Consider the following 13,926-nt stretch of genomic DNA (forward strand, 5'->3'; position numbering starts at 1 on the left):
GAGAGGATGCGCTGATGGAGCCAAAGCTTTGCCTGCGGCTGTGTAAAACGCCTCAGATCTGAATGGCATTTCCATGATTTTTGATAATTGCTGGCTAAACTCTTCCCCTTCCTGTGAGAGCCCCGGCTGTGTGCTCAGGGCTGTCGGTGCCCGCCTGGCTCCCAGCGGGGTGCGCGCTGTCCCCAGGGAGCTGGAGCCAGGATCTGCCCTGGCCAGGGCAGTGTCAGGGGGAAGGAACCCATGCCCTGCCTTGGCTGTGGGTTTGGGGCAGGCTGGGGTGTTGGAGGAGGCAGCGGTGCTCTGTTGTGCATGGCAGGGGTGTGCTGGCCAGCCCCCAGCCCGCCGGGGGTCCCAGTAACAGCCCCGTGCCCGGGTGCATGTCTGGAAGCATGGTGGAGGTCTGGGGGTGCAAAGTTTGGGGTCCTCCTCACCTTGGGGAAGAGTCACCTGGACATGGGCACAGCCGGGGAGAGCTGGTGCCCTGCCCTGACCGTCTCGCTGTCTCCCTCCAGGTTTAAGCTGCTGAGCCAGGAGGAGGGAGAGTACTTCAACGTGCCCGTGCCTCCCGAGGGAGAAGAAGGAAACGAGGAACTGAGGCAGAAATTTGAGGTGAATTGGCTTTTCTTGGGAACTCGTTGGGGCCACAGGGCAGGGTAGGGCTCAGCACCCCCTCCTGCTTTGTGCTGGTGCCCGCAGCCAGTGCAGCACAGCCGTCTGCTCCGCACCAGGCCTGGGTGATGTCCCCAGAAGGCACGCAGTTGGCTACGTTAGCTAAAAAAGTCACTGAAGAGCTGTTTGTATTCCAGAAGGACAGCAGCTAGGTCAGTTTTCCTGTCCTTACACTGCTGTTTCCTTAGGAGAAATCACCGCGTTTTGCCTTTTGAACAGGTCCCAGTCTCAGCTCCCAGCTCCCAGTGTTGAGGTGGGTGAGACCTCAGTGGCTGACCGCCAGCAGGACGCGTTAGCGGGTCAGGAGCTGTGCTCTGGGCATGTGTGCCCCATGGGCACTGAGCCCTGGCGAGTGCTCAGCTCTGCAGCATTCAAGCATGTGGTGGCCATGCATGGTTATATTTCTTTCCATATCCACAGAGATGCCTGCAGCCGGTTTGGATCTCAACGAGGGGTGAGCAACACTTGGTGTAGTGGTCACGCTTTAATTCAGGTCTGAAGGCAGGGTGAGGGCAAGCTGGGAGAGATGAGCCAAAGGTGGTCATTTCCTAAAAATTGTTGAACCGCACATTAAAACACAAGGGTTCAGATGAACCAGGGGCTGCAATGAAGGGTTCATTCACATACAATTTTCTGCTGGGATTGACAGGATGTTTTTTTAATTGTAGCACACTGCTCAAGCCATCCTTCAGGAGAACTTCGTTCCAATTTGAACACGCAGTGACCTCCCTGTGCATGTCTCTGGCTTCGCATGCGGTGGCAGCAGACAGTGGCTTAGCTGGGAAAGGGAACAGTTGTTTCTGGTGGATGAGAGGAGAGATGAAAATAATTCTTTGGCACTTATGTCAGGCTGAAAATACAACAGAGAATATTGCACAATGCACAGTTTTGTGTAATGTTTGCTTTGTGCCTTGTGCACTGCTAGGACTGCTTGATCCCATGCCTGCTATGTGCAGGTAGGAGGCTCAAATCCCATAATTTTTAAGAAGTCATTTCTTCGTACTGCGAGGAAAGCAGCACAACAAACATCGCCCTTCCATTTGCATTGTTTCAGACGATTACTCTCTATTAGGATTACATAACTCACTGCTTGTGTTTGCTAGAGTGAGTACAGCAGCTCGAAGAGGAGACACTTCGGGTAATGTACTGCCAACACTATTTTCCAATTAAAGAGGGATGAAGACCCTGCGTGTGCCGGGGTGGCCTGATGTCACTGTGCTCCCGGCGTCAGCATGTGCAAACATTGATACAGCAGCTGTGCCCTGGCTCTGAGGTGCAATAAAATAGCATTTTTTGTCTGTTGTTTATTTTTCTGTCATGCTGCTGGTTATGAATTATTACCCCTAAGATAAGTTAAGATACTGATATAATTGGATTTGCAGGTAATCTCAGAAAGAAACCCTTTCTTGCCCTGCTGTACGTTCTGGCGTGGCAGCCTCTGCGCCCTGCCTGGTGTGCTGGGGCTGCTCTGGGTTTCTGAGAGCCGATGGCTCTGTCGGCTGGACACGGCAGCCGTGATCCCAAACAGGCTCTTTGCACCAAGCTGCTGCATGCCAGGAGTGCTGATGGGGTTAGTGGAGGTGTAAGCCAGGAGCACACAAGGCAGTGATTTAGTTTTTGATACCGCAGGTAACCATCCTTCCCCTGGCGTGTAGCACTGCTCCCACAGCCCAAATAACTCCCCAAAGATGCTTCAGGGAGAAATGTCTGTTCACTACTCAGTAAGCCATAGAAGATTTTGCTGCAGTGATTGATCCAGACAGCACTGAATTAATAGATCTTTGCCGTTTTTTCAGTACAGCTAAAATCTTCCCAGAACCCTGAGGATGAATGTAGTACATCTGGAGACTTACCTGAAATGAGCCATACACAAAATAAAATATTTGCCCTGACGGATGTCGGTGTGAACTCCCTAACTGCAGCATGGGACTGGCGAATTGGTTTCTTTCTCTCAATGCCCTTTCTTTTTTTAAATCTCGCTTACATATCTCATTTATATATAACTTGCCTGAATATCCAAGAAAATAAGACAGTTCTAATGCAACAGTTGACATACAACCATATGCCATGGTTGTCAGCTCGGCAGAGAATTAGCTACCCGCTTTTCTTACATTTCTTGATGTTCCAGTGGTGTTAAAACGGTATGCATGGTGGAAGCCACAGATGGCGAGCTGCCTGCATATCAGAAAACGTACCGTCCAGAAGTGTCCCTTCGTGCTGCCAGGCTCTGTCTGTATCCCCACCCTACTGCATCTTCCCCTGCTCGCACCCTCCCTTGTGACCAAGTCATCACTGGAGAGAAAGAAATCCCTGAGCAGCTTGGCCATGGCTCGTGCCAGCAGCCCCAGAGGTGAGAAGAATGCAGTGGGGCCTCCCTGCAGAGCAGCAGCCAGGGGGCATTCCGGAGGATAAGGGCTAAAAGGAATCCTTCGATCGACCTGTGTCAGCACTGCTTGATCCTGCCTGTTCCTGGGCAGCGCAGATCAATAGGAGCAAGCTGAGGTGTGCATGAGGTTTATATTCTGAGTGGAGTTGGCATTGCAGAAGCACCGGCTGGAAGGACGGAGGTGTCAGCCTGCACGGTGCCACGCTGCCTGCCTGCGAGCTGCCTCTGCAGGAGCCCTGCCCCGCTCTGGCAGCCTGCAGCGTGGCTCCTGGCTGAAATCCTGCCCGTGCGCTTCCTGCAGCCCTGTGCCTGCAGCGGGCACGTCCTGGGCTCCAGCAGAAAGCCTCCCGAGACAGCAGCTCCGCGAGAAGCCTGGCAGCACACCCGCTGCCAATTCTGCTCGGTCTTTATCAGCCGGTTGCTGGGACAGCTTGATAGATGCGAACATCAGCTGCTACTGCATAAATTCAGATGTAGGGAATTAACTATGACAAATGGAGTTGGATAACGAAGGTCAAGTGCTTTCTTAATTATTTTTTTTGGTGAGCAGTATTTGACATGCTTCAGTTGTAAACCTTAAAGAGGTCTCAACATTGTGTCAACGTTAGGAGTGCATTAAAGAACAGGTTAAAGGACTTTTTTTTACTCACTTAGAAGTAGGCATTAAAGGCACTCCATAGCAAAAACAAGACACCACTGCAGGGTGCTGATCTTGACCTCTCCCTGACTGTTATCTCGAGCTCTGTACTCAAAAGACCTTTTTCACTCCTGGCCTAGCTGCATGCTGAGCCTGTTTGTTCAAGGGAGCCGTGTTGTGTCTGTATCCTCACCTCCTATGAACACACTGCGATGCTGCAATTCAGGTCAAGCACAGGACTGAGTACAACTGCAGCAGCAGCTCTTCAGCCACGGACTTGGTGGCAGCAGAGACCTGGAGTCACTTCCACACTCGGGTGCTCACCTGGGCACCTACCGGTGCTGCTGGCAGTGCTGGGGCTGCAGCTGGCGAATTTGCTGGAGTGAAGCAAATTAAAATCTTCCTCCTTCCCCCCTCTTCATGCTCACCTTTCCCACTTTGCTCAGGAGCAACAGCATCGTCCTCCCTGGGTCCAGCTTCACTCAGATTCCCGTGACCAGTGCCGGTGCTGGGGCTGCAGGCGTGCAGGAGATAGGTGTTAAATGCAGAGGTGTGCTTTTGGGTGTAATTTAATGGAAACACAATGATTGCCCTTGAATCTTGTTAAAGCTTGTTTTCGCAGAGGTTAATTTAGTGTCAAATTTGATCTGACAAGATTGTTTTTTAACTGTGATAGAGTAGTTAGGGAAGCTTTCACAGAACATGACTGTTTTGCCTGCTGATAAGTACACGTTTCTTTTACAGAGAGCTTTGGAATACAATAGGGTAAGGATTGCTGAAGGCAAAGTCACACAACACGGGGCTGGCTCTGTGACGACGCAAAGGCTGGGCTTGTTTAGTTGCACACATCTGAATCCATCTTCAGCCAAATTAAATGAGCAGCTTTCAGCCAGTGCCACGGCTGCACACTTAGAGGTTTCTCCTTCAAAAGTGGAGATGGATAAGGTGGGGAGTGTCCAAGGCTTTGTGCTCTTCGATCAGAACTGTGATTGTTGTTTTACTTGGGCAAGATTTCAGAGATCGCTGTGCCAAACCACAGGTACAGCCGTTTCTCACTTGGCCCAGCACATGCCAGGAGCTCCGGGTGCTAGGGTGGGCAGCAGGACCCCCAGGGCAGTGCCATGGGGCACACGAACTGACCTTGACTAAAATGCTCTGGCAGATAGCCCCTTGTCCTGGGGAGGTTGCAACAGCGTAAAAATTGCAGCTAGGGAGAAACTTTGGACTTTTAGTGGGTGGCATCCCTGCCCATGGCAGGGGGGTTGGGACTAGATGATCCTTAAGGTCCCTTCCAACCCCAGAAGTCCTATGATACTTTCAGAGAGGTGACTTTGTTTCCTTTTCTATGCACAAACTCTTTTTTGTTGTTGTTGTCATTATTGTTTTCCATCGGAAAGCAAGCATCCTGTGCACGCTGCTCCATTTGCAGCAGTAGCAGGTCTCAGGCTGTTGAATGATTTCAGCCTCTTCCCTGGGGCACTTGTTCAGAGCTGTATTAGCAATTATGATGTTTGCAAATCCTTGAAACTGTACCTTTATTTTTCAGTGCAGCACTCTTTCAGATGTTTGTAGGTGCTGCAGGTGACCTTGAATGGGGAATTTTACAGCAAGGAGAACCTTGCAATAACCAATTAGCAGCTGCAAAGGCTTGGAGATTACTTGTGAGGCTCCTATCTGGAGGAGCTGCGAGCAGCAGTCAAATTGAACTGCTGGAATCGGGTTAATGGAATTTCATGCTAGACTGAGCTCAATGCAAGCCCTACAGTGTGGCATATTTCTAAAAATTAAAACCGAATAAATTGTGAGATAGTTTTTACAAATTGTGGTTCAGCAAATTAGATAGCCCCTGGACCAATGAGAAGGTGCCAAGCAACTGATGAGATTTTGTGTTTAAAAAACGTGGGGGTTTGTGAGGGCTTCTTAATAAGCAATTGTGATTGAACCAGCTCGTGTGATTGCTTGGGGATGCAGAAGTGCTTTCTATTCTGCGTTTTTTTTCAAAATGAATTTGTAGCTTCCTACGTTCAGCCTGAACTGGCACAGGAGTGCAATTCTCTTTGATATCAGATAGTAACAAAGTTGGAGCTTGATAACAATTCCTGTATTTCACAACAATATATTTATATTCACCTGTCATTTTCTCATAAGGTGAGAGACAGAAGTCAGCTTTGTGAAGGCAAAGCTCATTTAAGGCTCTGTTTTATACTTGAATGGCCTCGAGCACATTATGGGTTGGCATTTCTGAGGCAGGGCTCAAGGTTTAAAACATTGAACGCTCCTGGCCACAGCTCGGTTTTCCCATCTGCTGTTGGTGGTCTGTAAGGATGATCTCTGGAGCTGCCACTTGCCAGCGCTGCAGGAGGTCGATGCTACCTGCAGCTCGGGTGTGCTTCTGGGACTCCAGCTCTAGCTCTGCGCCTGCCCGGGGGTGTTGTGGAGGTCCCATGGGTGGCCATTCAACGTGGGAAAAGCCCCCCTGGCTGTGATCAGAGGATGGATGGACTCATCCTGTAAGCTGCAGGAGGAGCTGGCGGCTGGAGCATCCGGGGATGTGGCTCCTGGATTCTCACGGATCTGAGCTGGGGATGAGCTGGGCAGAGCCTGTGCTGTGTCTGACCCACACCCAGGGCACATGGGAGGCTTCCATAGCTTGGTGTAGCTTTCAGATAGCAAAGAGCTGATTAACATGGGATTCAGGAGCATTCTCTGTTTTCATCATGACATTTCTGCATGTTGTTTTCAGTAATTTTTCTCTTTTCTCCATCTCTGTCCCTGCAGAGAGCCAAGATTGGCACAGGGTCCAAGGCTGCAGATGAGAAGACAACAAATGCCATTTCTAAGTTCGACAACAACGGGAGCAGAGATCGGATGAAACTTTCAGATTTCAATTTCCTGATGGTGCTGGGAAAAGGAAGCTTTGGAAAGGTGTGGTAGGACATATGCATTCGCACGCTCTGTATTAAAAATGTTTCTAACAATGCTGAGCAGTGGCTGCGTGGCTGCTCCAGCCCAGGAGTCCGAAGCCCTGCTCTGCCCTTGCTCTGCTTCGTGTCTGGTAATTGGGGTCTGGTCGTTTGCTGCCTTTGGGGCTCTGGTCCTGCTGCATCACAGTAACAAAGACTTGAGGTGTCGGGTTAAACCAGCACCAAAAGAGACGCTCTCTTTGGGAAGCAGGGTGTGTACTGTGTCTTTAAAGCTTTTATTTCGGCTTTTTTTCTTCCTTTAATAATTACAAATATACATGAACATTTTAATTAACTTTCCAGGCTGGTTATGAGTGGTAACAGAATTTCATTCTTCTAGTAATTATGTGACTCGGAGCCTTCATTTTTCTTGGGGAGTTGCCAACTTTGTCATGATTTCCATTAGAAATTCCAGTCCCCGGACTGCTGCTGTGACTTCAAAGCCCAGGCCAGGAGAAAGGTGGCTGGCTGCATGCACCAGCGCTGCGTTCACGGCTGTGACAGATGGCCTGACGCTGCTCTGATTAGCGAACTGCCTTAATTGCAGGGAGCATTGCTCTGCCTCCAGGCAGATCTCTGGAGCGGAGGCAGGACAGAAACAGGAGGGGAGTGCTGCTGATACACACACAGCACACACAGGGGTGAACCTGCCTGTCCCGGCTGGCACCCCGTCCCTCCCAGCCTCCTGCTGCTGGCACCTGAGCTCTGGGAGCTCCCAGCCTCTGCCCGGTGCTTGCTGCCTCCCTGGAGGGGCCCGTGGAGAGCTCAGAGAGGCACTGGCACAGCTTTAGCAGGACAGGGGCAGCTCATGGTGGTGCCCAGCATTCAGAGCACCCCCATTGCCCCTGAGGGCGATGCTGCTGTCGCTCTGTTTTACACAGCTCTGCTGCAGGCTGGAGACCTGGGCGAGCAAGCAAGCGCTGCGCTAGCACCCCTGCTGCTGCAGCCTTGTTCAGCCGTGCAGGTGATGGTGCTGGAGCAGCTCAGCTGCTTGCAGGTCACAGCAGGGGCAGCGCACAGCTCAGCTCTCCTCCCGCAGCTGCCGGGTGCTGGAGGCAGCCGCGGAGGTACACGGAGTGTGGGGGTGCCTGCCTCATCCCAGCAGAGCCGAAACCCCGGCTCTGAACACCACTAACTGCTTTTACCCTCCCTCCCTCCCAACAAATAATCTCTTTTAAAGTCTGCTGCTTGGCATCTGGAAGCTGTAGTTGTTTTTCCCCCCCCCCCCTCTTCCTTCTTTTAATTTGAGAAACATTAGCAAACCCTTCAGTCGGCATCATGGCTTATATAAGGGAATGTGTGACAGAAACTGTTCCCTGGAACAGAATGTTATAAATATGCTAATTAGCGCTTATTAAAACAGCACGTTGGTTCGTACGGGGAGATGCAGCCTCACCCTCACGTGTGCCTGCGCCTCGCCAGGAGCCTTGCCCCGCGTTTCCTCTCCTGCGGCCAGGGCGGGCACTGCAGCGTGCTCGGTGCTCTGCTGCGAGCTGCTGCCACCCAGCCTCTGCTGCGTGGGTCCCCGCAGCCCCTGAGAGCTCCCCGAATGCAGCCAGCAGGGTGTCAGCGAGCCCATCGCAGGCGCCAGCTCGTTAACCTGGTGGCACTGTCAGCTCGGATTTACTGCCACGCGTTTTCCTTCCTCCTCTGCTGCGGCTGTGCAAGATGAGGAGCACCCATGTGCTGGCCTTGCTTTCTCTGCGTCCAGTGTCAGAGTACCTCCAGTTGTTAAGCTGGAGCGTTCCCAAACAAATACTGTATATTGCAGGAATAAATCAAGTTAAATATTAGCTTTTTGTGCGCAAAAAAAAAAAAAAAAAAAAAAAAAAAAAAAAGCAGTTTACTTTCCAGAGAGTGAGCTGGCAGATGAAAGTCCCCACTGAGCCAAGCAGCGAGGGTTAGGGGGGTGGGGGTTCAGCTCTGGTTTTGCACTCTGGAAGACCAGAAAACCACAGGATTGTACACCTCGTACAGGCGTGCATGGCTGTTGTACGGGTGCTCAGCAGCAGGATGCGGGGCAGCCCTCGGTGTCCCTGCCCTGGCTGCTGTGGGGCTGCCCCCAGCTGCCCCCTGCCCGGGCTGGGCTCACTCTGCGGGCGGCCCTGGAGCTGCAGGCGGGGGCAGTCCCGTCCCCCCCCCGGCTTGGCAAGGGGACGGGAGATGTTCCCGACGGAGGAACACAGCTCTTGGCACAGCCCGCCCCGGGTTTGCTTTGCTGTAATATAAATAGAGAGAAGTTAAATTCTGGGGCTGGCTCATATTTTTGTAGCTAATCAATCTGTTATGCTATCGAGCTGTCAGTCGTTTCGGGGGGTTTTAAGGTGTTTTTTTGGAGTAGTGCTGATACTTTTGCCTCTGCTGTTATGGATTAGAGTGCAATAGGAGACAATTTGACAATTTTCGTGTCCCATGAAAATCTTCATGCTGTAAAGTGCTCTCCTGCCCCAGCTTGGTGTGAAATGTCCAGAGGACTGGTAGCAGGCACACACGGGCAGAGCAGCGGCCAGGGCCCAGGTTCGAACTTTCAGAGGTGCTCCAGCCCCGGGCACCTGCTGCATGGTGCTTGCACACCACCTCCTCACAAACACGCGTGTCCTGTGCAGCGTGGTGCGAGGTGTTAGCAAACTGCTCTGGGCGAATTCACTTGTCCTAATCTTACTGTGTTTACAAAGCAAAGGGTACAAATCTTCCTCACTGTCATTAGCAGGCACTGCCGAAGCCGGCTCATCACTGGCTGTCCTTCCCCTGAGACTTCGGCTGTATCCATGCTGCAGTCACCATAGGAACCGCGATGCCAGCGATGCACCGAGAGCGCGGAGCTCAGCACCAGGACAGGCTGTGGGTGCCAAACCTGCACCGTGCTGGCACCGCACCACCGAGCAGCTGCAGGCAGAGCCAGGGGTGCTTGCCCCAGCCCTGCAGGCTGCAAGCTGCCCTGCCTGCTGCTCGGGGAGCAGGCTGAGTCTGCTAACGCTCACAGACTTCATGCTTGTCGGGCAGGGTGCAGGAGGTATTTTTGTGAGTGCTGTAAAGCAGAGCCTGCAATCCCATCTGCATATGCAAATTCAGAGTGATTACAACATCCTGAACAGCATTAGTCTCGATTTACACTTCTGTAGCTGCTCGCTCTGCCAGCCCAGACGTGAAAGAGCAATGCAGTAACACAGTTTTCTGCATCCCCCTTGCACACACCCAGACGTGCATTCGCCCTTGTCCACCGAATGCCTCTCCGCGATGTGTGCAGTGCCACTGACCTGCAGGCAGCTGCAGAGAAGCCCCTTTGCATTTTACATGTCAGTAATGCAGGGCTGGCTGGCTCAGCTGTGGCTCAGGACTGCTATGTCATTGCAAAGCTACCGCATGAAACATTTACAGTCCATGTAAGCCCTGGAGCAGTTTTTTGCATTAATTCAGTGCACCAGCAAACCTCTGCCTCTCACCCCGCTGCAGAGACCGAGTGCTGGGAGCTGTTCCCTGCTTGGTGGGGACGACTCAGTGTCACCCCCCCCTCTGCCTGGGATTTTCTCCCCTACAGGCCTCCAGTCGGCAGAGTTCAGTCCCCACTGCGCTATTTACTGCTACCGAACCCCATTCTTCAGCAGCCGATTTTATCTTTACATTTTGATCTTTTCGTACCTCCAGGGAAATTTCCTGGTGTGTTCATCTCCAAACACACTCTGTTACCAACAACAACGCTCTCTCCCCTGAGAGTCTCCAAGCAAAATATCTTGAAAAGCACCAGGATGCTTTCCAAGCTCTGCTCCGCGCTGCGATTTCTCTGCTTCCCAAGTGGACTCCTCCTGCTGTTCCCCCCGGAGCAGTCCGTCCCTGGCAGTAACAGATGCTAGGTTCAGAAATTCTCTCTTTTACTTTTTTTTTTCTCTGAAAGGGTTATGGGTAGCAAGGTACGTCCGCACACTGGTGACTCTGCATGTGAGCCACTGACTTCCACAGAAGCCTTCATTTTCTCTCAGCCTGTCCTTGCAGTGGCTGCTTCTCTTTTCCACCAACTTGGAACTGCCAGAGCCCACCTGCCTTTAAAAAATCAGCCCCGTATTTTAGCACCTGTGCACAGCAGCATTGCTCGAGTGCTCATGCCCCATGCTGCAGAATCTCAACTTCCTTTAAACATCAGCAAGTAAATAAATCCATTACTGAAGTCGCTGCTCTGCTGTCAGTCTGCTTTTTAACACTGCCGATGGATGAGGACGGCGTGTGTTCGCTGCAATCCTGTGCCCTGCTGATGAAAATGTAAATGTCAGTGGCTTTTCCAAAGCACTTGGCGCTCGGAAGCCCTGATGCCTTCCTCGGCTAATCCTGACAAGCAGAGTGTCAAGGACAGCCAGCCTGTCACCGAGCCAGAGCCAAGCGCATGAAATGAGCCAAAGAGCCACATGCTTTTAAAAAGTACTCCCTAAATGTGACTGTTATTTTTGCTCTAACAAGTGGGCGGGCAGCAGAGACCTCAGCCTGGCAGCCCGTTGCTGCGGCCCCTGCCTTGCTGCCTGGCGGTGGCAGCCGCCGTCCTGTCCCCACACCTGCTCTGCCCCAACAGGACGGGGGGGCTGGGGGTGGCCGCTGGCCCTGCCACCAGGCAGCTCCGTGCCCGGCTCCTGCTGCCCTGTGGGGGCGGCTGGGGGCTGTGGTGGGGGCAGCACGGTGTGGGTCAGCTCTCCTTAGCCCCACACGGGACATGCCAGCACTCTCACTGCAAACCCGCTCTAGAGAGAAACGCCTTGCAGTTCCTTGCAGTTCCACCCTTTTGATGTCGAGTTCTCATAATTTATTTTCAAAACATCCTGACTGCTGCTCCTGATGTGACTGGAGGATTTCACTCTTCCAAATGTAGAGCAGTTCATTTCCACTGAGCTCTCAAATCTAACATGATGCGAGGCTGAGGGAGAGGAGCTGGGATGCAGCTCCCCAGCCCCCTTTGCTTTGCTGGCAGCAGGAGGAGCAGCTCACGCTGATGGAGCGTGGTGGAACGGCTGGGGGGATCCTCGCTGGGGCGCGTGATTAATGAGAGAAATGTGCACCAGCAGACGCAGTGCATCCCATCTATTGCAGTAAATAAATCTGCAAATGGGTGAAAACGGTTTAAAAAGTGAGGTTGAACGGATTCTTCTGCATGAGGGGGGATTTGGCTGGGCGATGGGCTAGCATGTAATGAGGTTTGGGGCTGGCACATAATAGGTTTTGGTTACCGTGCGCATTGTGGAGGGTGTGTGCGAGGCACAGAAAATCTTGCTGCTTTTGTGTACTATTAGCTTTGTACTAACTTTTCCATTGCAAGTTTTTACCATTAAAAAAATGGTAAAATGTGAATGGTTTGGAACTGTGGCACGGGCAAAGCGCCTCAGGCTGGGTTCACCAAAGAGACTGGGCTATAAGGACGTAAATGTGTTACCTGTTACAGCAAGAGCTCCCAAATACTTTTGGAAACATCCCCGTTAGCTTTCTGTACCATTTGGCACTCTTCTGAAGGTTGTAACGAGAACTGCACAGTACTAAGCAGGCTATAGATGTGGCAGATGTGTGTTTACCAACATCCTGCACGTGTTCTCTCCCTGGCACAGGTCATGCTGGCAGAGAGGAAGGGCACCGACGAGCTCTATGCTGTTAAAATCCTGAAGAAGGATGTTGTTATCCAGGACGATGACGTAGAGTGCACCATGGTCGAGAAAAGGGTGCTGGCTCTCTCCGGGAAGCCTCCGTTCCTGACACAGCTTCACTCCTGCTTCCAGACGATGGTGAGTGCCAGGCACCTGCCTGCTGCCCTGCATGCCCAACCCCTGCACCGGACACACTGGGAGCCTGGTACTTTGCAAATCAGGTGTCATTCTCTTGGCTTCACTCATGAGCCAGTGGGCAGAAACCCTCTTTGAGACTCCTGGCACTGCCAGCATCCCAGGGCTGATGCTTTCCTGGGCTACTGCTTGTTGATGCATTTTAGCTTTTCTAAAACGTGCCATTGCTTTTATTCATGTTTCTTTTTCTGGATATACATCATCGTACTTCCAGAAGTGGCTGTGTAATTTCCCCCTCAGCAAACTTATAGCTTGCCCGATTTGTTTGCAGAAATGCCTTCATGAACAAAGTGTTTGTGCTTGCATGTTGGGCTGGAGGCTGTAATGGAGAAGATCTGCACCCTCGAGATTTTTTCATTAGGCAACTTCTGATTGCGTTGATGTGATTTCGCAGCCCTTCAGAAGGCCCCCTGCCTGTGATTGGAGTTATGATTCAATAGCAAAGTGCTGTGCTTTATCTCTGAATTCATTCTTCTGATCAAAAATCAGAGTAGGCAGTGAAAACTAATACAAAGCGCAGGAAATTCAGTTTGAAATGGGTGTGCTATTGAGTTTGTACAAATCAGAAACGGGGATGGGGAATGGGGAAGGGGAAGGGGGACTTTTAAAGCAATCTCTGGGCTGCCGTTGGGCAACCTGTAAATGAAAATGTCCAGGTATGTGTCAGCAGGAGCGGGGAGAGGTAATCAGCGCAGCCCTTTGGAATGACGACAATGCTATCCAGGAGGATTACATTTTAATATTATCCCAGAAATTTCATTTACCAAACACATTCAGTGTATTTAAAGAGTGTGGACCGGCTTTGCAGCACAGTAATCAAAATGTGGCAGGAGAACCTATTTCACACAGCATCTCTGTGGCATCTGAAGTGAGTCAGTGCGGGATTATTCCTGGCAGACCTATAGTAGCTTAATAGTAATCGTATTTGTAATGTAATCAAAATGTATAGCAGGGTGTATTATCAAATGCTGGCACAAAGCACTTTGATTTCTGGGAGCACAGTCCAGAGCGTCCTGCTCAGCCTGGGCTGTTAGCTCAGCTGACAGCTGGGGGAGAGAAAAGCCTGAAATCTGCGTTTTAGAGAAGTGAAGATAAGCGAGGAGAGAGCTGCGTGGGCCTGGAAGGAGAGGGAAGCTGTAGGGCCCTGGGGACTGACTGCGGGGGCCCTGGGGCTGTGCCCGAAAAGGTGCAGGGTCTGCATGTGGGCTGCGGGGAGGTGCTGGTGTAGCCGGGTGTACCCAGCCCTCCCCTTCCCCTTCCCAGCAGTGGCACTGGGAACAATAAATTCCATCTGGAAGGGGGCTTGGTGCTTGTCCCGGCACCGACTCCTGTTCACGGTGCGGAGTCAGGCAGGAGGTAGACAAACCAAATGGTTGATCAGAAGAAGGCGTTGGCAGGAGCCCCGGGAGTCGTGTGCTGGCTGCTCCAGAAAGGGGCCCCGTGCCGCCAGCTCCACGCGGG

General features: G+C 51.9%; 1 protein-coding gene and 1 long non-coding RNA gene across 3 annotated transcripts in view; both read left to right on the plus strand.

Annotated features, from left to right (window-relative positions):
• PRKCB (protein kinase C beta) overlaps positions 1 to 13,926 on the plus strand; it is a 115,494-nt gene that overhangs the window by 72,059 nt on the left and 29,509 nt on the right. For both annotated transcript variants that reach the window (XM_068698938.1, XM_068698937.1), the window contains exons 8-10: positions 513 to 609; positions 6,471 to 6,617; positions 12,235 to 12,408. In XM_068698938.1, the coding sequence (XP_068555039.1) occupies positions 513 to 609; positions 6,471 to 6,617; positions 12,235 to 12,408 (418 nt within the window). The remainder of the gene's footprint in view (positions 1 to 512; positions 610 to 6,470; positions 6,618 to 12,234; positions 12,409 to 13,926) is intronic.
• On the plus strand, positions 616 to 3,795 carry LOC137864644 (uncharacterized). The gene is made up of 2 exons (XR_011101580.1): positions 616 to 1,123; positions 1,338 to 3,795. It is a non-coding gene; the product is annotated as an uncharacterized lncRNA (long non-coding RNA).

Source organism: Anas acuta, chromosome 15, assembly GCF_963932015.1.
Source record: "Anas acuta chromosome 15, bAnaAcu1.1, whole genome shotgun sequence".
Taxonomy (NCBI): domain Eukaryota; kingdom Metazoa; phylum Chordata; class Aves; order Anseriformes; family Anatidae; genus Anas; species Anas acuta.